The sequence below is a fragment of the Rhinichthys klamathensis genome, unplaced genomic scaffold (assembly GCF_029890125.1).
Source record: "Rhinichthys klamathensis goyatoka isolate OS25496 unplaced genomic scaffold, OSU_Roscu_1.1 h1tg000069l_1, whole genome shotgun sequence".
NCBI classification, from domain to species: domain Eukaryota; kingdom Metazoa; phylum Chordata; class Actinopteri; order Cypriniformes; family Leuciscidae; genus Rhinichthys; species Rhinichthys klamathensis.
The window spans coordinates 1,213,049-1,239,220 of record NW_026606612.1 but is presented as its reverse complement, the minus strand read 5'-3'; the positions used below and the strand labels follow the sequence as shown (position 1 = coordinate 1,239,220).

Sequence of the window (26,172 nt, the reverse complement as noted above, 5' to 3'; positions counted from 1 at the left end):
GGGGCACATTTTGAGCAACCACAAAATAATAGTAACTATTGTTAAAAACTCACTGTTTGTAATATATTACAATGTACTCTTTCATGTGGTAATGATATTATTCAATTCAATTATTAATTTTAGTTTTTTTATTCAAGTTGAAATAATTATCTCTTGTCCGAGGGCAACTGATTTTGTAGGCAAAAAAATAAACCTATAAAAGAACCTTGCATTTGTACAATGGACCCCTAAATATAACCTTGATTCTTTTAATTCATGAAAATGTTTTTAATTTCCAACATAATTAGCACTTTTCTTAGTGGGACATGTTTTTGCCAAAGTTTCAAGAATCAGTGCTATATATTTATGTAATGCATGTGTCAGGGGAAAAACAATAACATTAGTAACAGTACAAGAACATATTTACATAATGTTTCCTAATAAATTGCATTCAGCTAAACTAAATTTTGGTATCTATACTCTACAGACAAATCAGACCAGTTTTCAGTTCAACTTTATCCGTCATTGTCATTTTTTATCTTTTGGCAAGTATTTCGATTTGTCTAAGACTTGAGCAAGACAAGTGAAGAGAACAATTTGACTGCAGTGGTTCAATGTCATACAGAGGGTGTGAATCTGACAAAAAAACATTACATAAAAATCCATGAACATCCTAGTCACACAATTAATGTTTTTAGGTTTGAGATATTGACTCCACCATTGAATGTCATGGCATTGTAAGACTGGATAAACTGGACGAACTTGGAAGAGAGACTCTCACCAACGCATTTTGAGAGCCGGTTCGGAGCCGGTGCCTGCGCGCGAACCAGTTCTTTGTGTTTCGACAGCCAAAGAACCGGTTCTCGGCCAGGAAAACTGGTTCCAAAGCGGCACCAACTCTTTGCTGGACTAGAACCGTTCTTTTACCACGTCATGCTTACGTCGGGGGCTGGGGGCGGGTTTAGATAACATATTTTCTGACATAATATAGGATCGCAAAGCCAGGAGAAACATTTGCAGAAACAAGATGTAGTCCGCCATTGTAATTGTTATGCTTGAAGTTGGCGCAAGCATTTCTAGTTTTTGTTTTTGTTTTTTTGTTTTATTGAAAACGTTATGTAAGCAAAGGAGAAAACAGTCACAATATAGAACAAATAAATGGAAAGAAAAAAATAGACAAGACAGGAGTACATAACTAATCAGAAAAGATTACATATCAAAGGAAAAGATTAAAAGACTTATTTCAATTGTTTTTAAAGCCTTCTTGGTTCACGAGTTAGAGATAATCCCAAAGTAATGTTGTACTTGCAAGCGTTTCTAGCTAAGATGTATGGCGACGTACACAGTGACGTAACGACGTCGTTCGCTGGGCGCTCTAATCAGTGGAAAAACAAACAGGTTCTGAGAAGGTTCGCAAGTTGAACCAACTCCGAACCAACTTTGAACCAGCACCAGTTCCGAACCAGTTCGTTTTTTGGTGGAAAAGGGGTATGTGAGAACAAAGGAAATTGACATTTGAACTCACTCTTGTGAAGTTAGCATCACCATTCGAGACGCAAAGTCTCACCTCAGAATACATCTCTTCCCCTCTTCCCCCACTCCCCCTCTCTCATGCTGAGATCACATGAAATTCACCCAAAAATCTATATGGTTTAATGTGAATAATTATCATACAGTATTATACATGTTTGGTATCATTTGAAATGTCTCAGTGCGACAGGTACAAATGTCTTATTCCCAAAGAGGTAAACCAAAAGGTAATAAGTTATTAAGAGTTTTAGGGATAACTTGTACACAAAGGAGGGTGTGTCTTCCAGGCAAATGGCATACTGCTCCCAAAAGGTGTAAACTCGGAATGCAAATTCCCATTGTTAGCAAATGTTTCCATGTGAAAGAAGTTTCTGTCTAAATTGTAACCATTTGAATTTATTCTGACTCTGACATTATATTCAGTAAAGAGTTAAAAAGAATAGTCAAACATTCGCTCACATTTAATGATGCACAGATATCATTAAAACCTTTTCATTTATGGAGTCAGATGAAATAACGAGGTAATACATATGAAAAAAAAAATTCATTTAATCAAATTTGCCACGAGGAAAGACAGTAAATCGCAGAGACCTTCCCCACTAATCGGATCCCTCCATTGGGCCGATTGAGCGCGGGCAACATGGAAATGTCATGTCGCCGTTAACCTCATATATTCTACAGGTTTATTTATTGAATCTTGCAGTTCTCTCAAGAATAAAGGAGGCCCATGCCATAGACATTCAGGCTTCAGGCATGATAATCTGTGGTTATACAGGTACAGTACAGTAGCCGTATTTAAAATACAGCAAAACGCACACAAATGCAGAAAAACCACAATCCGCACTGGTAGGGCTAAAGCTATTTTAGTGCTATTGTTGAACAGCCTGAAAAAAAGATCGATACGATTTTTTAAAAGACGTCTCTTCTGCTCACCAAGGCTGCATTTATTCAATCCAAAATACAGCAAAATTGTGAAATATTTTTTACAATTTAAAATAATTGTTTTCTATTTGAATATATTTTAAAATGCAGTTTATTCCTGTGATCAAAGCTGCATGTTCAGGATCCATACTCCAGTCTTCAGTGTCACATGATCCTTCAGAAATCATTCTAATATGCTGATATATTGTTTCAGGATTCTTTGATGAATAGAAAGTTCAAAAGAAGAGCATTGACCTGAAATAGAAAGCTTTTGTAACATTACACTATTGTTCAAAGGTTTGGGGTCAGTAATATATATATATAATATATATATATATATATATATATTTAAAGAAATTAATACTTTTATTTAGCAAGGATGCATTAAATTTATAAAAAGTGAGAGTAATTTTATAAAAGCTTTCTAATTCAGATAAATGTTGTTCTTTTGAACTTTCTATTATTAGTTTCTTTGTAATATATAAAGACTTCAAAAAGACATAAAGAGACTATAGTCTTGGCATTTGTGTTTAATAAGCAGTTTATACTTATGAATAATGACTATATTCTCTTTTAGAGCTTACAGCAGAATTTGAATATGTCTCATATTATTTGATGAAATTTCCATCATTGATTCTTTTATTTTCCTGTTTACTATTGTGAAGCTGCTTTGAAGCAATCTGTATTGTACAAAGCACAATAAAAATAAAGGTGACTCACACACAAACAGTACTATATATATACATACAGTGTCCTCCACTAATATTGGCACCCTTGGTAAATATGAGCAAAGGCAAATGAAAATAAATCTGCATTGTTTATCCATTCGATTAATCTTTATTTAAAAACTTCTCAAAATTCTAACCTTTCATTGAAGTAAAACAATTGGGGGAAACTCACATTATGAAATACATGTTTTTCTCCAATGCATGTTTGCCACAATTATTGGCACTCCAGAAATTCTTATGAGTAAAAAATCTCTGAAGTATTTTCCCATCCCTATTTATGTTTTTTAGCACATAAATAATTGTCTATACCTATGACGTCTTGTTTCACAGGAGTATAAATATGAGGAAACACAAAGGCCAAATTCCCTTTATCATTCATCAAAATGCAAAACCAAAGAATATAGTTCTAATGTGCAGCAAAAGATTGTTGAGCTTCACAAAATAGCAAGTGGCTTTAAGAAAATAGCTAAAGGATTTCCACCATCAGGGCAAAAAATTAAGAAGTTCCAACAAAAGAGGTTAAGAAATCTGCCTGGAAGAGGACATGTGTCTACAGTATATTGACTTCCTAATGCATGGTGAGGAGGAGAGTTTGAGTGCCCAAAGACTCTTCAAGGATCACAGATGGAGAATTGCAGAGATTAGTTAGTTCATTTTTGTGAAGATCAAAAGGATAAACAACGCAGATTTATTTGCACTGCCTTCTTTGAACATATTTACCAAGGCTACCAAAAATTCAACTGTACATCGGACAGAGGCAGATAAATGCAACATTAAAAGTATGTTTAAATGAAAAATTAATTTGTGTACTTCTGTGTACTTCCAAGTATTGTATCCTGCAATAGTCATAACTGTTTATTACATGTATGCTGCCCCTATGCATTAAAAAAAAAGTAATTTTCTTGGCATTTATGCCACTTTGCACGCAACTTCTGTTTTCACTATATATTTGTTCACCTTGTTTTATCTAAGATGACATATGTAATGTGATGTCGCAGGAAACAAATCAAGGGCCATACAATTAATATATCCAAAGGCAAAAAAAAAAAAAGTCTGTCTACATTAAACTATGTCAAATCTGTTGCTATATTCAGGGAAGGTTGAGAGAGAGTGAAAATTGCAGACCTGCACATTAGAAAACAGCAGAAGTTCAGCAGACTGTTTTCACATGGCTAGTCTTTATATTAAATGGACCTATGAATGATATACTCTCTTAACAAGAATGTTCTTTCCACATAAATACCATATAAAATGCACTGACTTGCTTTCACAATTGATTCTGTCTAAACATCATCACTTCTGTTACTTTGGTTGAAGGTTTCCGCAAACAGAAAAGATCCTTGCGATTTAATCATGCTCTCATTCAAAACACAAATGCATTCATTCTAATCAACTCAAGCTAATATAAGCTAATTATTATAGCTATTTGCTCATGCAGGGCTAAATTTACAACTGCTCTATCTGATCTGATATTATTATGGGTTGTGTTGATATGTTATAATTTTGACTATTGTATACTGTAAAACATTCTCTCCATACTCCCTCAGATAGTCTTTTTAGAGTCTTCAAAAACAGGTTTTGCATGTTTTGTAGCTGATAAGGTCACTGGTTGGCAAAGAGAACACTGGAATTTGTTTTTGAAGGAAATAATATTTAGAAAGCATATTTCAAGTCAAGTTATTTAACAAGAACTGATGGGTTGCTCATGGGAAATGAAGACATACAGCACATGCTGATCTGCACAGTTTACGCATGATTTTACACATTTATCTGACCTCAGATCAGTTCCAAGATGTATATGTGATTTTAATACACGGGAGGGCAGTTTATAAATGAGAATGACTTAACTCAAATTAATAAGTAGGCAGAATGTTTTTTTGGATGAACTTGCAAAGAGTTGTTCGCAAAAACTCATATTTTTAAGTGTTTCTGCTGAACCAACCCTACAAACCAGTCATTTACACTTATTTCAATTTGTTTTGTTTTTACAGCGCATATAACAATACAGTCATAATCTAATGTAGTTTACTAATGTATCCTGTTGTAAAGTGTTGCTGAAATATTGTTTTTCTCTAAATGTCAGATCAGATATCGTGACATGCAGCGTCATCTATTATTTATGTTAAATACATCAGGTGAGATGTGTTGCTGCCCAGTGTGAGTCTAAGACTTAAGCGTTCTGCACCAAGAAACAAAATATTGACTGAAATGAAAATATCTGAAAAAAAATCTACCAGTTAAGTGAAGTATTTTTTAAATTATTCATAAAGGATATTCGAAGGACTTCATTGTCTGCAGGCTAGACACTAGACATCTTCTATTCTCAAGTGATAGTGTTAAGCAGGTTAGTTGAACACTAAATGCCTTATTTGATAGTATTCAAAAAAGTGATAGTGTTCTCCGACCGACTCGAAGCCAGTTGTCAACTGTCGATGCAGTGCTGGAGTATAAATATTGTTAAGTGTCAACTGTAGAGGCTTGGGTGTCGACTGGAGGTAAACTTAAGTTAGGTAACAGGTGAGTAGGGGGATTTCTACCACATAAGCTTTCTTTAAACAGTATTTTTCTTTGTTAGACACAATATTAAATCTATCCTCAGACTAAGCAGACTAAAGATCGAAAAAAGTCAGCCACAGATTGACATCAGTTTAAGGCCGTTACCAAGAATGCTGAGCTGTAATGAGATGCAATGCTGAAATGCAGGTTTATGGTGAATGAATTCAGAAATGGGCTTGACATTTCCAATAAATGTGCTATGTGCTGTTCCACCTGTTACAGTAGTAAAAAAAAAAAAAAAAAAATGCAACCCAGAAATAGCATGCATTGTTTTCACTTTAACTGGAAGAAAAGACCTGACTGGTTTAGTCTTCACTCAGAACTGAAAGAGGACGACAAGCTTTGTCTGTAACCCTTATTTTTCAAAATATGATCTGGATTTTATTACTTTTATGGTAACCTAGAGAATTGGACTAATAATAGGTAAGGATCTGAAGCTGATAAATTATCACAATATGTATTTGTTAATTGTGGACACCTTTTGAAACACTGTAGAATCAGTCCAATTATGAGGATTTCTTTGGATTTTTTAAAATAGTGCTATTTTATCAATTGCCAGATCAAATGGATTTTATTATTTTATTATTATTATTTAACTTTTATTCAGGAAGTAGCCTTGAAACGCTATGTAAGTTTTTATACATCATTATTATAGTCTATTTTCTGCATGCATGGTTTAAAAATATTTGTAAAAAAGTTCCCAAACTGGGGTACTTGTAAAAGGTCAAATACATGACATATTATCAAATTACCACATCTTTTGCGGTCAAAACAGACTGCATCCACATAAGTAGCGTGCATATGATAGGTTGCGTGCAGAGTATTGCTGCCTTAGCAAATCGTGCTACATTACTGCCGTTCTCAACAATGTACTTTTGTAAAAGTGGGTTCCCTTTCGAAAGGGAACTCACACTGCGTCGAATGACGAATGGTTCTCGAGGGAGCCGCCTGTGCAAACTGAGCGTTTTTCTCTGAAAACGCTCAGCTCTCGTCTGGCCCTCTTCTCGAGTGAAGAGGACTCAGCATCTGGACCTCGTTGTTCAGGTCCCACTCGTGCTGAGGCAGAGCGGTGACTTGCATCATGGGGTTCCTAGATGGAGCTCGTCTATCGTCTTGAGAGGGGTGTAAACCTCTCAGACGATTCGACGGCTGACGAGAGTGAGCTGCAGGTGGATGACGAACACTATTCTCCTACTGTTCCTGCAGCGAGTGCTCTTCAGGACGAGCAGGAAAATGAGGGTGATATTCAAGTAGATCCCGAGCCCTCTCAGCCATCCTGCCCTGTGTATGCGGAGCTTTAGAAAGGATGATTGTCATGTTTGCAAGGCGCCCTTATATATATCCAGGTCGCACGTTAATCATTCACATTAATGATTCATGTGCTGTCCCCGGTCAATGTGATTTCCGTGATTTGATAGCGATTTCAGACACCTGTCACTCCTGAGGCGTTCCCCTAGCGTCATTTGACGCAGTGTCTCATTCCTTGTTCTCAGAGGTTAGAGTCGTAACCTCAGACGGTTTTAGCACTTACTGGCATGACAAACAAATATAGACAAAGACTGAGCACAGAGATCGATTTAAGATCTCTTAAGGTCCATGATGGCTGAAGACTCTGGCATGACCGCCATCCTGGCGGAAGGCTCCGGCATGTTAAAGGACAACTCCGGCGCAAAATGAACCTATGGTCTAATAACACATTGGTACCGGGTCGACCATTCTCTGAGATTTTTTTTTCATGACAATCGAATGTAAAGAGTTTTATCTCTAAAAACTGTTTAGCTTATAACGCTAGAATATAGGGCATAGAATAAGTAAAAAGAAATAGCTAGTTAATACCACTAAGAAGGCTCAAAATAGCCCCACACTAACACGGTAGCATAATGCGGGTCCCTACATGCAAACCGAAGCATTGAGAACTTTGTAAGTGTACAGACAGTTAAATAAGATACTTTATAAAGACAATACACATTGCGTATACAGGCAGGAGCCATCATGGAAAACAGTTTCGACCAGTCGAACCACGAACGCCGTGCTAAGTGAGCTGGTCGATCGGAATTACATTTGTGAAATCTAATTACATGGAAATGCATGAATTATATCTGTTTATTAAAATATATGGATGACTAACTAAGGGAAAAAGGGGTCCCATGCTTTCATATGAGATTCCAAGTCTCAGTTCAGCTCACTTAGCACGGCGTTCGTGGTTCGACTGGTCGAAACTGTTTTCCATGATGGCTCCTGCCTGTATACGCGAAGTGTATTGTCTTTATAAAGTATCTTCTTATTAAACTGTCTGTACACTTACAAAGTTATCAATGCTTCGGTTTGCATGTAGGGACCCTCATTATGCTACCGTGTTAGTGTGGGGCTATTTTGAGCCTTGTTACTGGTATTAACTAGCGATTGACCAGGCCCTGGCCCTGACTGATGACCCGGGCATGGCAGCCACCTTGGCTGAGGGCTCAGGTGTGACACAAGGTGAGACAAGACATGACAAGACCAGGCAAAACCACACTTCAACATAAAAGTCCCGAACTCAGACACTCAACTCCGAACTGAACATTTTGTAACGCGAACTTAAGTTTGTAGAAAGGCGATATATATATAAAAAAAAAAAATTTGTACATTTTTTTCCCACATATCCACACGATTGCAAATGTGATAACAAACAAAAAGTTAATATTAAGTGTCGTACATTTTAAACACAGTATTGTCAATATTGTCTGCTCTATTTAGCAAATGAAATAATATTTAACAATAGTTCAATTGAAAGCCACAGCAGAACTGTTGTGCGTCTCCAACAAACAGCGGTGTCAATTTTTTTGCTTTGCAACAAATCAGTGTCCGAACTTACTTGTTTTAATTCACTTCTTCTAGTGAACTATAATAGTGGAATGCAGGAAATAATGAATGAAGTTATAGGGAGTGATTTCATTCACCCCCCTTATTCTTATTCTTATTCAAACACAGATTTTGTTTGTTTCTAAGGTTTCTTGTGATTATTACCTGTCTCTCGTTATGTACTAGCACGTGTGTAGCACACAACATAATACAATAAATCCAAGACAATATTATAATCTCATCGATATTCACAGAACTAATTCTCTTTTTTTTTCAAAACTAAACTGAGAACTCTGTAAGGATTTGAAGAGTTCAGATGAAAAAGCCTCTAAGTGCCATCTGAAATTTTCTTCAAGAATGATCATTTTTATTAAGCTCGTATATTTAAGTTCAGTAATTTCACTTAAATGACAATGAAAATAACCTATTAATTGAAGCTTGATAAAAATGATCATTCTAGAAAAAAAATTCAGATGGCACTTAGAGGCTTTTGCATCTGAACTCTTCATTTGTTACATGATGTTGCATTGTCTTTTTGAAAGTGAATTTCCTGCAACATTATTTTAGAGCAGCAGTTCTCAAACAGGGGCAGCAAACATCCAAGGGGCCTCAAGATAAATGATTTATGTTGAAAAAAATTATTTAAAATAAGATGAAACAGCAATTATAATAAGTTCATTTTAATTGAACCCATCATAAAAAAAAAAAAAACTACGGCAAGTCAAGAATTCAGGGACTTAATGGGGTTTCACCATCTGGTTGTTTCAGGACTCTGAGAGTGGCCCACTTGAATTTGTGAGCACAAAAAAAAAAGAAAAAAGATCCCTCGACAAACTGTACAACCACCATCATTTCATGGAAAAGTGGCTCTGACCATTGGGTGGCCACGCTTGCCGCATAAGGTGTTGAGGCTTCATTTATACAAAGCATATATGAGCAGATTTGATCATTCAATGGAACTAATATGTTAAAATGGAAATGACGTAAATGCTGAAAATGATTGGCAAATGTTCTTATACCAGGTGATAAATGGAACTGACTTGAATTCTTAAAAACATGCAAGTCACGTAACCTGTTAGCATGTGTATGGGAAAAATACGCGCCGCATACGCACTGAAAACAGAGTATGTGTGAAACAGAACTGGTTTTATTACAGAAGAGCCAGATTTTTTTTCATACAGACAGACAAAGTGACGCATTCTGATATTTAAAAAGCTTATAGGCTGAAATGTTCAATTTATTCTTAACCATAGGCGGAGTTTAATTTTTTTTTATTCATAGCTCAGACAAAATCGTTGGCTCTGGTCTGGTCCCACCTAAACTCCACCTATACTTAACACTTAAAACAACTGAACTCAAAGTCAGTCTGTAAAAAGTGAAGAAATCTGGTAATGTCACCAACATCAGTAAGCATGTATTTTGCTTTCTGACTAATGTAATAATACTGTAAAAAAAACATTGCCTTGTTTTATTGATGATTTTGTGCAATAACTTTTAATGTATTTGCAGGAACACGGGGTGATATAAAAAGGACAATGTCCCCTTTAGTGGTTCTATTGATTATTATAGGTAAATATCTACTCAAGTTTTTAATGTTTGTGCAACATATAGCACTTTCGAACATGTGTTTACATTCAGAAACACTGCAAAAAGGGTCAAAATAATGCTAAATATATCTCTTCCATCAGGATTGTTGGGGCCAACGTGTGAAAATCAAAGAAATGTGTCTGATTCAGGTAAAAACAAATGATCTGTCCTTGTCTACAGTGGGGATATAACACCGGCAAATAAACATTCCGGTGATCAAACATTCCAATATTGAATACTTTTGAATTTGAAAAGAAAAAAGTTTGCTATGATGCATAAAGAGTAAGTAATCTTTTTTTCTTTTTCTCTCACATCATCAGCAGTTTCACATCATACGGCCTCATCAGACCAAATAGTTATCAACAGGAACCAATTGAATGTAAGGTCATGTCACAGTTTTTCAATATTCATTTAACACATTTTAAACAGCACTATGTTTCTTTATTTCTATAGAACAGAGCACTGGAAAATTGGCCTGTGGCCAATCGTACAGATATTAAAATTTTTAGGTAAGTCAGAAAATACCTAATCTAACATATAACATAGCAACATATAATTTTCAAAATCATCTTGAAAAGCTCTGTGGTCTTGATCATAGCAAAACAGAGCTGATCTGCTGTTTTAGCCCTGAGATCTCTCAAAGTCAGGATACAGGAGTAGGAATAAGTATCTGGTTTAGTCTTAAATGGTAATACACAACAACTGATAATCAGGGGTGGATATAGTGACTGATTTGAATTTAACAGTTAACATTGTTTGTCTAGACTTGAATTGTTTTTGTCATGCACAATACTATATGCTAATAATTTAATCTTGCAGGAAAGGATCACTTGTTATTTCCAGACAATACTGGTACCCCGTTTTAGAAATAGGTAAGGAATCAATATCAATATTTCCAAAATGTTGTAATTTATTTAATTAATTAATTAATTAAATGAATGTTGTAATTAAACCCTGAGTAAAGCATGATGACAGATATTCTCTATATTTTCTAAATTCAAACAAAAGAAAGTTCTCTGTACTTGTAACCAGGTATGTCAATGTGTTCTTTTCATCTGCATCTTTATGTAATACATTTCATTTTTTGCAGCCATTAAAAAACCAAACCCCACATCCCCTGCAATCACCTTGGCCACAACACCAACACTCTCAAATACAACACAGTCATTCAACTCTGAGTCATTACCAGCTACAACAAGTTTGTTGCCCACTTCATCTTTCCCAACAACTGCAGAAACAACCTCTTTAGGGCCATCAACAACCAAAACAACAAAATCTATAATTTCAACAGAGCCCCTAACAACTAGCATTCAAGTGCATACAAGCAAACAGACGACAACCTCAAGACAAATATCAGAAACAACAGAGTCACAGATTTCAACACTACCAAAAGAAACCAATCCAACGACAACAATCGTACCAACTGCCAACCCAAGACAGCCAACAACCATCACAAATTCCACAACATCAGTGCAACAAAAAACTGCCACTGCAAACAATGTACCATTAGACACCTCAAGGCAACTAACAGCCACCACATCAACGGTGTCTGTATTTCCAGAAACAATCACTCCATCAACCACACCAGCAACTACCTCAATGCAGCTAACAAACGACATAAACACAAGAAATATAGTCGGGACACCAGAGGAAACTTCAACATCAGTGGGTACTACAATCAGTATCCACACAACAACTGCAATGGATGGCTCAAATGCTCCAGAAGTAACAGGAACTACCATTTCATCTGCAAATCTGCCAGCTACATCAGGAACAGGTGTTAGTTTTAAAAGCTTAAAAACTACAATTGCAGTAGGTACAAGTGCTGAAAGAACATTGAGAACTGCAGAACCGGATTCCACCTCAACTTTATGGTCTGCAGTGGCACCTGGAACAGCAAGGGCTGCAACAACAATAATACCTAAAACAGGTTTGACTAAATATGTTATGACTATACACTTCTGTGCAAAAGTTTTTGTAAGAAGTCTCTATGGTCTCCATGTCTGCATTTATTTGATCAAAAATACAGCAAAGCAGTAATATTGTGAAATAGCCTATTATTACAATTTAAAGTAACCTTATTTTATTGTAATATATTTTAAAATGTATTCCTGTGATGGCAATGCTGAATTTTCAGCAACATTACTCCAGTCTTCAGTGTGATCCTTCAGAAATCATTTTAAGAAATCATTGCTCTAGAAACATTTATTTTTAACTTTTCTTATTTTTTTCAGTATTCTCTTATGAATAGAAATTTCAAAAGATCAGCATTTCTTTCAAACATTTTTTTCTGTAGCAATGACTAGCCTAAATGTTTTTGAATCAGACTAAAAATGTTTAGGGCCCTATCATACACCCGGCGCAATGAGGCACCAGGCACAACGCAAGTGTTTTTTGCTTGTTTCAGCCTGACGCAGTTATCATTTTCATGTCCTGCACCACGTTGTTTAAATAGCAAATGCATTTGTACCCATTTGTGCGCCCAGGGTGTGCTGGTCTGAAAACGAGGTGTGTTCAGGCGCATTGTTGACGACGAGTTGCTATTTTGAGGCAACTGAAATAGACTGACCAACTGAAATTTGGGGCCCTATTTTAACGAAATAAGCGCATGGTCTAAAGCGCATGGCACAAGTGCGCTTAGGGCGTGTCCGAATCCACTTTTGCTAGTTTAACGACGGGAAAAATGGTCGGGGTGCCAGACGCATGGTCTAAAAGGTTTGTCTCTATTCTCTTAATGAGTAATGGGTGTGTTTTTGCCTTTACGTGCAATAAACCAATCAGAGTCTCATCTCCCATTCCCTTTAAATGCCAGTTGTGCTCGCGCCATGGCGTATTCGCTATTTACATGACGGAATTTGATAGTGGAAAGACTGAACGCATCTCCAGAGTGCAAACTGATCTGCTCGTGCGCGCGAGCAGACCATCTACAGGACAAGCCGGATTCCACCATATCTTTATGTGCACAATAATAATCTTTTACATTGTAATCCCTTTATTTTAAATATTTGGCATGTTTGTGTGCTACTGCGCGTCCCTGTGGGTTTAATAAGCAGAGTGTGCGCGCATTGTGGACCCATTACTGACCCATTAATGCACGTTGTAGCACATTACTAATGCGCTCTTTAAATACCAAGAAAATATATTGCGCTATTGACTTTAGACCAGGTTTCAGTTGGTGAATGGCGCAGTCTATTTCAGTTGCCTCAAAATAGCAACGCACCATCAATGCGCCTGAACAAACCTCGTTTTCAGACCAGCACGCCCATGGGTGCACAGATGGGCAAATGCATTTGCTATTTAAACAATGTGGCGCAGGATGTGAAAATGATAACTGCGTCAGGCTGAAACTAGCAAAAAAAACTTGCGTCGCGCCTCGTGCTGCATTGCATTGCGCCGGGTCCCTGCATGGTCTTTTTGTTATTTAAATAGTGTGTAAGTAATGTGCGCCTATAGGCGGGTGCACAACATGCATAGACTCTGCTTATTACACACACAGGGACATGCAGCAGCACACAGCACTAGCCAAATATTAAAAATAAAAGGATTACAATGTAAAAGTTATTATTGTACACATAAAGATATGGTGGAATCCAGTTTGTCCCGTAGATGGTCTGCTTGCACGCTTAAACCTCACGAAAAACCTTTTTCAACTTGACATACCATATTAAAGTAAAAGAGATTCAACCAGGCGCTCAGGTGAAGTATATCCGGGGGTAGGGAAAGGATCCAATGAAATAATATGCAAGTCCCAGGCACTCAATAAGTAGATAATGAGGAGAAGGAGAAGGTTAAAAAGCCTTTATTAGATATGGCTATCTAATAAAGGCAAGGCAAGGCAAGGCAAGTTTATTTATATAGCACATTTCATACACAATGGTTATTCAAAGTGCTTTACATAGAAGAAATTAAAATAATCAAAACAAATAAGAATAATTAAAACAGTTTAGAATAAAAAATAAAGTACAGTAAAAACAGTCGGACGGACAGTGGCACAGTGCTCATTCAGTAAATGCATAACTAAACAGATGTGTTTTGAGTCTGGATTTGAAAGTGACTACTGTAGGAGCACATCTGATCTCCTCTGGAAGCTGGTTCTAGCTGCGGCTGGCATAATAGCTAAAAGCAGACTCTCCATGCTTAGAGTGAACCCTTGGTATTTCTAGCTGATGTGATCCTAATGATCTGAGTGATCTGTTTGGTTTATATTCAGTGAGCATATCTGCAATATATTGAGCTGTGGTAAGAGATTCGGTTCTTTCTCATTATTTGGCTCATTGGGAGCATATATAGGTTGAACAGGAGTGGTGCAAGAATTGAGCCTTGAGGGACTCCGCATGTCATGGACGTCCACTCAGACTTATGGTCTCCTATACTCACATAATAACCTCTCCCTTCTAAGTATGACCTGAACCATTTTAGGACTATCCCAGAAAGCCCCACCCAGTTTTCCAGCCTGTCAAGAAGTATGTCGTGATCGACAGTGTCAAATGCAGCACTGAGGTCGAGTAGTACCAGCACTGATAATTTCCCTGTATCAGTATTTAAGCGAATATCGTTAATTATCTTTATGAGAGCTGTCTCTGTGCTGTGATGTGATCGGAAACCAGATTGAAAATTGTCAAAGTATCCATTCGAGATTAAGAATTTGTTCAGCTGATTGAAGACAACTTTTTCAATGATCTTGCCTATAAAAGGAAGATTTGAGATCGGTCTATAGTTGCTTAATATAGTCTTATCTAGATTGCTCTTTTTCAGGAGGGGCTTGACAACTGCAGTTTTCAGGGAGTTTGGAAAACTACCAGAAAGAAGTGAGGCATTAACCACTTTTAGGAGATCTGCTTCTAAACTGTTTAACACACTTTTGAAGAAAGATGTGGGAAGTGCGTCAAAGGCGCAGGTTGATGTTTTAAGGTGCTGTACTTTTTCTTCCAAAATTTTGCCATCAATTTCTTCGAAAACAGACATAGTAACTACTTTCTCAGGTTGTGGTCTGATCTGTCTGACCCCAGTGCGGCTCAATGATGTGCTGATCACCTTTCTGATATTCTTAATTTTCTCAGAGAAGAAAGAAGCAAACTCACTGCACTTGCTGTCTGAGAGCATTTCACTGGGAATCTGGCTTGGGGGGTTTTTCAGTCTCTCTACAGTAGCAAAAAGAGTGCGTGTGTTGTTTAAGTTGCTGTTTATAATATTTGAGAAGAAAGTCTGTCTAGCTTTGCCTAGTTCAATATTAAAAGCATGGATGCTGTCTTTATAGATGTTATAATGGACTACAAGTTTTGTCTTCCGCCACATGCGCTCTGTTTTTCTGCATGTTCTTTTCATATTTTGCACATCTGTTGAGTTTCTCCAAGGTGCTTTTTGTCTACCACTCTTCCTGACTTTCACAGGAGCAATATAAACTATTACACCTTTAACCTTTGAGTTAAAAGAATCAAGGAGAAAATCAACAGAGTCAGCAGATATGCTTGGTTTTAAAGATATGGCCTTCATAAATAGCACACTAGTGTTCTCATTTAAACATCTCTTCTTGACAGACACAGATCTAGCTTCAATGGCAGGAGAGATCAATATATCAAAGAAAATACAGAAATGATCAGACAGTGCTACATCCTTAATAACAATCGATGAGATGTTTAAACCCTTACTGATAAGTAAATCTAGAGTGTGTCCACGATTGTGTGTGGGTCCATGTACATGCTGAATCAGATCAAAAGTTTTTAAAACAGTTTTGATTTCTTTTGCCATATTTGTATCATTATCTATGTGAATGTTAAAATCTCCAGTAATAGCAAAACAGTCAAACTCTGAGGAAATTGTTGATAACAGTTCTGTAAAGTCCTCAGCAAAGGCTGGAGAGTATTTTGGAGGCCTGTAAATAATGATAAGTAAAATGCGTGGGGCACCCTTTAATACAATACCCAGATATTCAAAAGAGGGGTAGTTACCAAATGATGTTTGCTTACATTGATAGACATCTTTAAAAAGAGCAGCTACTCCTCCACCTCTCTTACCCGCTCTGCAGACACTCATAAAAGTAAAGTTAGGAGGGGCTGTTTCATTGAGGACTGTTGAACTGCAGCTGTCTTCTAGCCAAGTTTCATTTAGAAGCATAAAATCCAGGTTGTATGTGGTTATTAAGTCATTGACTAGAAGTGATTTATTTTTAAGTGAGCGGATGTTTAATAGTGCTAACTTAACAGTCTTACTTTTTGTTACTTTTGTCTTAGTTTGGCGTGTAATAGGCACCAGATTAGATGGGTTTGCTGTACGGCTTTTGAAGGCCTTAGACTTTCTATCATGTAATCGAACAGCAATGGAGAAAGATACAGGCACACTGGGTTCCCGCTTGTTCTGTAAACATTTGAGAAAGTTACTGTTTTCATAGCGGGCACCCGGCACATATCACTGAGAGCTGGTATCAGTTGTTTTTGGTTCACCTCGAGCCGATAGAGGAGGGTGTGAGCCCTGGCATTTTTGCAGAGGCCGAAGAGCTCTCACAAGCGGAGAGCGAGCTGGGCCCGCAGGCTTTCGTGGTTTTGGGGCCTGCCGTTTTTCGGTTGATGTCTGGGGGCTTGCAGATAGTTTGGTTCCAGCAAACACCAGTTTTTCCATTTTCTCTGAGAAGCACAGAAGATGCTGTGGAGATGCTGGAGACAGGGATAACGTGTCTGGTGAGAGGGTAGAGGCTGGAGGGGGCTGTTTCTCTGCTGTTATTGGAGGCTGTAAAATGCTGTCCTGGTTTTCTAACAAGTCGTCCTTGGGAGCTGAAACTTGGAGCAGTTCTAGTATGTCACAGTCTGTCTGTGGTGAGCTCTGTGGGCAGGGCTCAGCTGAGATTGTGTCCGTGAGCAGAAGTTGTTGTGGCTGCATGGTGTTATCATTGTCCTTGTGTGATATGTCAACCGCATGTCCATCCAGGTGCTGAAGTGAAGTCCTGTGGTCATTCATACTGTGTCCAGGTGTGTGTGTGCCATTCAGGTTGAGTGGATTGGCACACACTGCAGAAGGATGATTGAGGGAGAAGTAGATATTGTCCTTTAGCACTCTTGAACCAAGTTTGTTTGGGTGGTGGCCATCCTGTTGAAACAGTTGCCTCTGACTCCAGAAAAGATTGAAGTTGTCAATGAAGTTTACTCCTTTTATATTGCAGGTTTTTTGCAGCCATGTGTTGAGCCCAGGCAGCCGTGAAAACCTGTTTGTTCCTCTTGCTGGTAGTGGTCCACTGATGAATGGTTGTACTTTCAGTCTTTTAAGTGTTTCAAAAAGTTCATTGAAATCCTTCTTAAGGAGTTCTGACTGCTCTTTATGAATATCATTTTTCCCCACATGAATGATGAGTCGATTTGCAGTCTTATGTTTCGTCAGAATGTTCTTAAGTTCCCTGTTTACATCAGAAGTCGTTGCTTGTGGAAGGCAGCACGTAGTTGTGTCCCTGCTAATAATGTTTCTGATTATGGAGTCACCCACTATCAGAGTCCTGGGCTCGGCTGCGCTCTGAGCTGAGTGCCGCTGTCTGCTCGAACTTGAGCGCCAGTTAGCAGTGTTAGCTACTGGCTGGTTCAGTCTGTGTTCGATCACATTCATCACATTCAGGGATTCCTCATTCATTAATACTTCAAATCTGTTCTCAAGATGTATAGGCGGTGGTAGGAGACCAGTGTTTGCAATCCTTGTCAAAGCCATATCTGGGGTAGAGGATGCTACTGCGGCAATGTGTGATGCTCGTGACAATCTGATGTCTCGAGTGCCTTTGGGTCTCGCTCCCTGTTTGTGCCATCGATTTGTAAGTCGATCGGCTTGTTTCTCTACACTCAGTATGGTCTGTCGAGGAGGACTAGATTCATGGGACTCACCGGCTGTATGCTGAGGGCGTCCATGATGAAGCTCTGTTGTGTGTTCCGTCTGGTTTGGTGGTCCCACAAGTAACTTTGTTTCAAGAACTGCAATCCTTTGTAAAAGTCTCTGGCAGTTAGTGCAGCAAGTAGATTCCAGAAGAGGCATTTTCTCTTATCCTTTAGAATGTAGGCAATTGTGTTTTCTTCCCCGGAATGTAAGCAGTGGGAGGCTGGTTGAATAAAAGAATTCTGCTTTTTTGTAGTAATCCAAGCGTTTGAGCACTGTGCTGATTAGCTGAAGTTAAAATTAGGTGATAAAAGGAGATAAAATATAAAAATATAAAAGCGATAGAGCAAAGCGCGGAGCGGTAAGCAAGAGCGTCCGAACAGTAGCAGAGCAGGAAGTAGAAGTATCTAATAAAGGCTTTTTAACCTTCTCCTTCTCCTCATTATCTACTTATTGAGTGCCTGGGACTTGCATATTATTTCATTGGATACCATATTAAAGGTTGCATCAGTGATTTCAGGCCCAAACACAAAATAAATAGTGTTCCAACCAATCACCGACATGGGTTCGTTGATAGACGCTGGCTTCTTCTTCAGCTCCGACTTCGCGTGCAACCTTGCACGAGTGCAAAACCTCACAACACCCACCCCCTGTCGGTGATTGGTTGGAACACTATTTATTTTGGTTTTGAGTGGTTGGTGAAACAATTTGTTTTTGTGTGCAGATCTCAGAGCCTAGGCTGCCTACAGAGACGTGGATTTTTGACGGCCTGCTTATGGGGCGGGCAGCTAGCGGATCGTTAGGAAAGATTAGATTAATGTGATCATTTATGTTTGGGCCTTTTTTGGGCCTGAAATCTCTGATACAACCTTTAATGTAACCCTTTAACCCGAATACAATGGCAAGTGCTGAACTGCACTAGTCAAGCCAGTGAGATAATTATGTATTACGGTTAGCTGCAGGAAGAGCAGATAGACATTTTTTAGGTTTGCCATTTTTGCATTCTTTTTATGACAGGGCAGTTAATAATGAATATATATGGTGCTGGAAAACAAAAGCAACATCAAGCAAAGTAATGTTTAAAAGAACATTTATAAAAGAACATTTTAACAACAACAAAAGAGTTTATTACTGATTACTACCAAAATTGTTACACTAAATGATTTGAATGTTATTATTGTACACTAACCTGTTGCTCGTTTGCTTTACCTATAGAGGTCATGACAACACTTCAGCCTACACAAAAAGTAGCTACAACAGAGGCAGTGACAATCTTCCCAGTACAATCTGCAATAAAATCAACGACGCAGTCAGCAATAACAGAGGCATCATCACCTCAAGTCACAACGGAACCATTACCAGCCAAGACAGATTCAATAACACCAAGTGAAACAACAGTGTCTGCATCAGAAACGGTACCACCAACAACAAAAATACCAGCATCTAGTGCTCTTTTTACAGCTGCAGAGGCAACAAGTACAACTACTTCATCAACAGGAGCAACATTAGCAACTGCACTGGGCACAACCCCAGCAGAAACTGTTAGAAATGAACTGGAAACAACCAAGACTACAGTAGCTGAAGGTTCATCTACTGGATTACATTCTATGGCAGTAGATACAGTGACAACAACAACAGCCCTGGCAGAGTCTGTTACTGCAACCAAAGCCTCAACATCGGCAGCAGAAACATCTCAAGTCACAATAGAACCTTTACCAGCCCAAACAGAAACTACTATGTCAATGTCAATGAAGCCAGTAAAAGTGTCTCATACCTCAGACGTCTCCACCACTGTCAAAAGAGTGACACAAGAACCTAAAACACAACCTGATATGGATTCTTCATCAGCAGGACAAACTACTTTAAGAGCATCTGGTTCAACAGAATCAAAAATTACTCAGACTACAGCAGCACCAATAACAGAGGAATCATCACCTGAAGCAGGTAAAGTAAAGACAACAGCTGCAGGAACATCCAGAACTACAGAATCATCTGCAGAAGCTCCAACGTTGTTAGTCCCAAGAACAAGTGCAACTACTGCAGCATCAGCTAGAGTGACATCAGCATTGCCAGCAACTGTATCAGGGACAACCACAGCATCAACCATTAGAAATGAACCAGAAATAACCAAGACTACACTAGCAGAAGTTTCATCTACTGGGTTTCATTCTATAGCAGAAGATACATTGACAACAACAACAACCCTGGCAGAGTCTGTTACTGCAACCAAAGCTTCAACACTGGCACCAGAAACATCTCAAGTCACAATGGAACCTTTACCAGCCCAAACAGAAACTACAATGTTAATGTCAATGAAGCCAGTAACAGTGTCTCATACCTCAGAGTTCTCCGCCACTGTCAAAAGAGTGACACAAGAACCTAAAACACAAGCTGATATGGGTTCTTCATCAGCAGGACAAACTACATTAAGAGCATCTGGTACAACAGAATCAAAAATTACTCAGACTACAGCAGCACCAATAACAGAGGAATCATCACCTCTAACTGAAGCAGGTGAAGTAAAGACAACAGCTGCAGGAACATCCAGAACTACAGAATCATACGCAGAAGCTCCAACATTGTTAGTCCCAACAACAAGTGCTACTACTGCAGCATCAGCAGGAGTGACATCAGTATTGCCAGCAACTGTATCAGGGACAACCACAGCATCAACCATTAGAAATGAACCAGAAATAACCAAGACTACACTAGCTGAAGGCTCATCTACTGGATTACATTCTATAGCATTAGATACATTGACAACAACAACAGCCCTGGCAGAGTCTGTTACTGCAACCAAAGCTTCAACATTGGCACCAGAAACATCTCAAGTCACAACAGAACCTTTACCAGCCCAAACAGAAACTACAATGTTAATGTCAATGAAGCCAGTAACAGTGTCTCATACCTCAGAGGTCTCCGCCACTGTCAAAAGAGTGACACAAGAACCTAAAACACAAGCTGATATGGGTTCTTCATCAGCAGCACAAACTACATTAAGAGCATCTGATACAACAGAATCAAAAATTACTCTGACTACAGCAGCACGAATAACAGAGGAATCATCACCTCTAACTGAAGCAGGTAAAGTAAAGACAATAGCTGCAGGAACATCCAGAACTACAGAATCATCTGCAGAAGCCCCAACATTGTTAGTGCCAGGGACAACCACAGCATCAACCATTAGAAATGAACCAGAAATAACCAAGACTACACTAGCTGAAGGCTCATCTACTGGATTACAATCTATAGCAGTAAATACATTGACAACAACAACAAGCCTGGCAGAGTCTGTTGCTGCAACCAAAGCTTCAACATTGGTACCAGAAACATCTCAAGTCACAACAGAACCTTTACCATCCCAAACAGAAACTACAACGTTAATGTCGATGAAGCCAGTAACAGTGACTCATAACTCAGAGGTCTCCACCATTGTCAAAAGAGTGACACAAGAACCTAAAACACAAGCTGATATGGGTTCTTCATCAGCAGCACAAACTACATTAAGAGCATCTGATACAACAGAATCAAAAATTACTCTGACTACAGCAGCACGAATAACAGAGGAATCATCACCTCTAACTGAAGCAGGTGAAGTAAAGACAACAGCTGCAGGAACATCCAGAACTACAGAATCATCTGCAGAATCTCGAACATTGTTAGTCCCAACAACAAGTGCAACTATTGCAGCATCAGCAGGAGTGACATCAGCATTGCCAGCAACTGTATCAGGGACAACCACAGCATCAACCATTAGAAATGAACCAGAAATAACCAAGACTACACTAGCTGAAGGTTCATCTACTGGGTTTCATTCTATAGCATTAGATACATTGACAACAACAACAGCCCTGGCAGAGTCTGTTACTCCAACCAAAGCTTCAACATTGGCACCAGAAACATCTCAAGTCACAACAGAACCTTTAGCAGCCCAAACAGAAACTACAACATTAATGTCGATGAAGCCAGTAACCGTGACTCATAACTCAGAGGTCTCCGCCACTGTCAAAAGAGTGACAAAAAAACCTACAACACAACCTGATATGGATTCTTCATCAGCAGGACAAACTACATTAAGAGCATCTGGTACAACAGAATCAACACTTACTCCGACTACAGCAGCACCAATAACAGAGGAATCATCACCTCTAACTGAAGCAGGGGAAGTAAAGACAACAGCTGCAGGAACATCCAGAACTACAGAATCATCTGCAGAAGCCCCAACATTGTTAGTGCCAACAACAAGTGCAACTACTGCAGCATCAGCAGGATTGGCATCAGCATTGCCAGCAACTGTATCAGGGACAACCACAGCATCAACCATCAGAAATGAACCAGAAATAACCAAGACTACACTAGCTGAAGGTTCATCTACTGGGTTTCATTCTATAGCATTAGATACATTGACAACAACAACAGCCCTGGCAGAGTCTGTTACTGCAACCAAAGCTTCAACATTGGCACCAGAAACATCTCAAGTCACAACAGAACCTTTAGCAGCCCAAACAGAAACTACAACATTAATGTCGATGAAGCCAGTAACAGTGACTCATAACTCAGAGGTCTCCGCCACTGTCAAAAGAGTGACAGAAAAACCTACAACACAACCTGATATGGATTCTTCATCAGCAGGACAAACTACATTAAGAGCATCTGGTACAACAGAATCAACACTTACTCCGACTACAGCAGCACCAATAACAGAGGAATCATCACCTCTAACTGAAGCAGGTGAAGTAAAGACAACAGCTGCAGGAACATCCAGAACTACAGAATCATCTGCAGAAGCCCCAACATTGTTAGTGCCAACAACAAGTGCAACTACTGCAGCATCAGCGGGATTGACATCAGCATTGCCAGCAACTGTTTCAGGGACAACAACAGCATCAACCATCAGAAATGAATCAGAAGCAACCAAGACTACACTAGCTGAAGGTTCATCTACGGGATTACATTCTATAGCAGTAGATACAGTGACAACAACAACAGCCCTGGCAGAGTCTGTTACTGCACACAAAGCTTCAACATTGGTACCAGAAACATCTCAAGTCACAACAGAACCTTTACCATCCCAAACAGAAACTACAACATTAATGTCGATGAAGCCAGTAACCGTGACTCATACCTCAGAGGTCTCCGCCACTGTCAAAAGAGTGACAGAAAAACCTACAACACAACCTGATATGGATTCTTCATCAGCAGGACAAACTACATTAAGAGCATCTGGTACAACAGAATCAACACTTACTCCGACTACAGCAGCACCAATAACAGAGGAATCATCACCTCTAACTGAAGCAGTTGAAGTAAAGACAACAGCTGGAGGAACATCCAGAACTACAGAATCATATGCAGAAGCTCCAACATTGTTAGTCCCAACAACAAGTGCAAATATTGCAGCATCAGCAGGAGTGACATCAGCATTGCCAGCAACTGTATCAGGGACAACCACAGCATCAACCATTAGAAATGAACCAGAAATAACCAAGACTACACTAGCTGAAGGTTCATCTACTGGGTTTCATTCTATAGCATTAGATACATTGACAACAACAACAGCCCTGGCAGAGTCTGTTACTGAAACCAAAGCTTCAACACTGGCACCAGAAACATCTCAAGTCACAACAGAACCTTTACCATCCCAAACAGAAACTACAATGTCAATGTCAATGTCAATGAAGCCAGTAACAGTGACTCATACCTCAGAGGTCTCCACCACTGTCAAAAGAGTGACACAAGAAACTACAACACAAGCTGATATGGATTCTTCATCAGCAGGACAAACTACATTAAGAGCATCTGGTACAACAGTATCAACAATTGCTCCCGCTACAGCAGCACCAATAACAGAGGGATCAACAATTACTCCTGCTACAGCAGCCCGAGTAACCACAAATACTGATCCCCCTTACCTTGATGAAAGAAGCATAGGGTTAAGATTCAGTCTAAACGAAATTTTCCAAGAAATATATAGGAACACATCATCCTCTGCTTTCTTTACATTGGCATCCAGAGTGGTAACTGAGGTAATTATAACTTGTTTCATACATTAAGAACATAAATGCTATTTACTTAAGATGACATTATTGATTGATGATTATCAATTTAAGCTTGTAGATGTTTATATCTTTTTATCATTCATAGTTCCTTAAGACTAGTGCACACTATTACACAAGCTTTCACATTTAAGTCTGCAACTAGTCTGTGACAAAGAACCAGGGATCATTGCCGTGACCATCACTCTCAATGAATTGAAATCTAGTTGACCAGTCACCGAGATGAGACCACCGCAGAGCACTCAAAATATATTTGTTAAATGAACTGAATTAAATTGAGAAAAACCTCTCCACACAATTAATTTAGGTTTGTAGAACAACACTAGAACAAGCAATATCAATATTAGAACTAATAATTAACATTTTGAACAAGCAGCAACAAAAAAAAAAAGAAATTGTGAGTGGGCATAAATAAATAAAAAATAAGAAAATAAGTAGGCCACAAAGGTTATGGGTCTCCCCAACCTGGTAACTTGGTTCCCAAACAGAAGTTCACAATCATAATGGGTTACGCTTTAGATTAGGGCCCAATTCTCACTCATAATTACTGCTTATCAATAGTTAGTATGGTAGTTGTTAAGTTTAGGTATTGGGTGGGATTAAAGGATGTAGAATATGGTCATGCAGAATAAGGCATTAATATGTACTTTATAAGTACTAATAAATAGCCAATATCCTAGTAATATGCATGCTAATAAGCAACTTCATGTTGAGAATTGGACTCTAACCTAATGTGTTACCTCATTATGTTTTGAGAAGTGGTTCATGTGCAATTTCCAAGTCGGCTACTCACAATTACACTAATTCTAATAGCATGTCAAGGGAGAATTAAACATGCAAAATAATGACGTCATGTGACAACAATGTATTACTGTTTGAAATGTGTATCATTTATTATTTTAGCAAGTAGTAGTAACTATGCAGTAAGTGGAGTGAATGGTGAATGCAAGAGTAGATTTACTGACACCAATTCAAATGCTATGTAAAAAGTCTGCACAATAAATCTTGTTTACAGGGTGTATGTAACCTAATATTGAACTCACCTTGGAAATGTATGTTGGCCAACTACTTGCACTGGCTATATCTGAAAAGTTGCTAATCTATCGACTAAGTTGCTAAATTGGCAAACACTGCCTTCTAGAGGTCACAGAGCAATCACCATGACCACAAAATAGCATAGAGCCACAAGGTGGCGCCAAAAACCATACCATTTCATTCCATATCCATCCATTCTCCAAAGCACTTGTCGTATGTACCTTGGTGGGGATTGTTCGAGCCTACTCAACTATGCTGGAAAGATATTTCAAATGTTATAGTAAAGATTGTAAATATTTTAATAGTAAAATAAACCTGTTCCTCTTATACTAAGTTCAAAATGACTAAATATAGATTTTGAATGATTGTCTCTATTCGCACGAGGGGAGTGCATATTAGCCTAATAGAAGCCTAAAACAATTTTCCACTCGAAAATCCGAAATATATTTGTATACTGCATCTTTTAAGAACAACCCAAATGTATTTGAACTCACAGCCTATTGCTGGAGACTGTTTAGTTGTGCTTAAAACAGATCAAATATAAGGCATAATTCACGACAGGCCGTCGAATTATTAGAAAAATAACACACCCGAGGTGGCCGTTACACTTCGGATGTGCATTATTTTTCTAATAATTCAACGGCCTGAAGTCAATTATTCTGCTTATACTACAGTTACCACACCTCGAAACATTGTTCAGATGATGCATTTCAAGACGTTTGTCAAGTTTTTGTCATTAAAACGCTCTTGTATGTAGGACTAATTTATTACGCATCTAATCCCATGCCTCCGTTGACCGTAACGAATCGGTTACCTAACGTAACCTCGGTTCTCTCTAGATGAGGGAACGAGTATTGGGTAAGCTAGCTTACGCTACGGGAAAGATTCATCTTTTCTGAATTATTGAAGCCAAAAAATTATCCTTAATTTTGTATCCATTGTCAACGCAGTGCAGCAGCTGCAGACCTTGAGCGGGCTATCTAGCGAGCTCATTGGTCGCTCTGCTGGAACTGCTGCAGCCTATGGACGGACAGAATGAACTCGCGTCCAATGAGAGGTGCTCGCGCCTTCATCACGTCACAGCCCGCCAAACT

At 38.6% G+C, this 26,172-nt stretch overlaps 1 protein-coding gene across 1 annotated transcript in view; it reads left to right on the top strand.

Annotated features, from left to right (window-relative positions):
* The first annotated feature begins 6,808 nt into the window (after positions 1-6,808).
* The window catches only part of muc13a (mucin 13a, cell surface associated), a 52,210-nt gene continuing 32,846 nt past the window's right edge, over positions 6,809-26,172 (top strand). The window contains exons 1-9 of the mRNA XM_056250434.1: positions 6,809-6,953; positions 8,115-8,192; positions 10,065-10,124; positions 10,244-10,291; positions 10,463-10,521; positions 10,596-10,651; positions 10,962-11,014; positions 11,233-12,072; positions 20,901-24,013. Coding sequence (XP_056106409.1) covers positions 6,809-6,953; positions 8,115-8,192; positions 10,065-10,124; positions 10,244-10,291; positions 10,463-10,521; positions 10,596-10,651; positions 10,962-11,014; positions 11,233-12,072; positions 20,901-24,013 — 4,452 coding nt within the window. The remainder of the gene's footprint in view (positions 6,954-8,114; positions 8,193-10,064; positions 10,125-10,243; positions 10,292-10,462; positions 10,522-10,595; positions 10,652-10,961; positions 11,015-11,232; positions 12,073-20,900; positions 24,014-26,172) is intronic.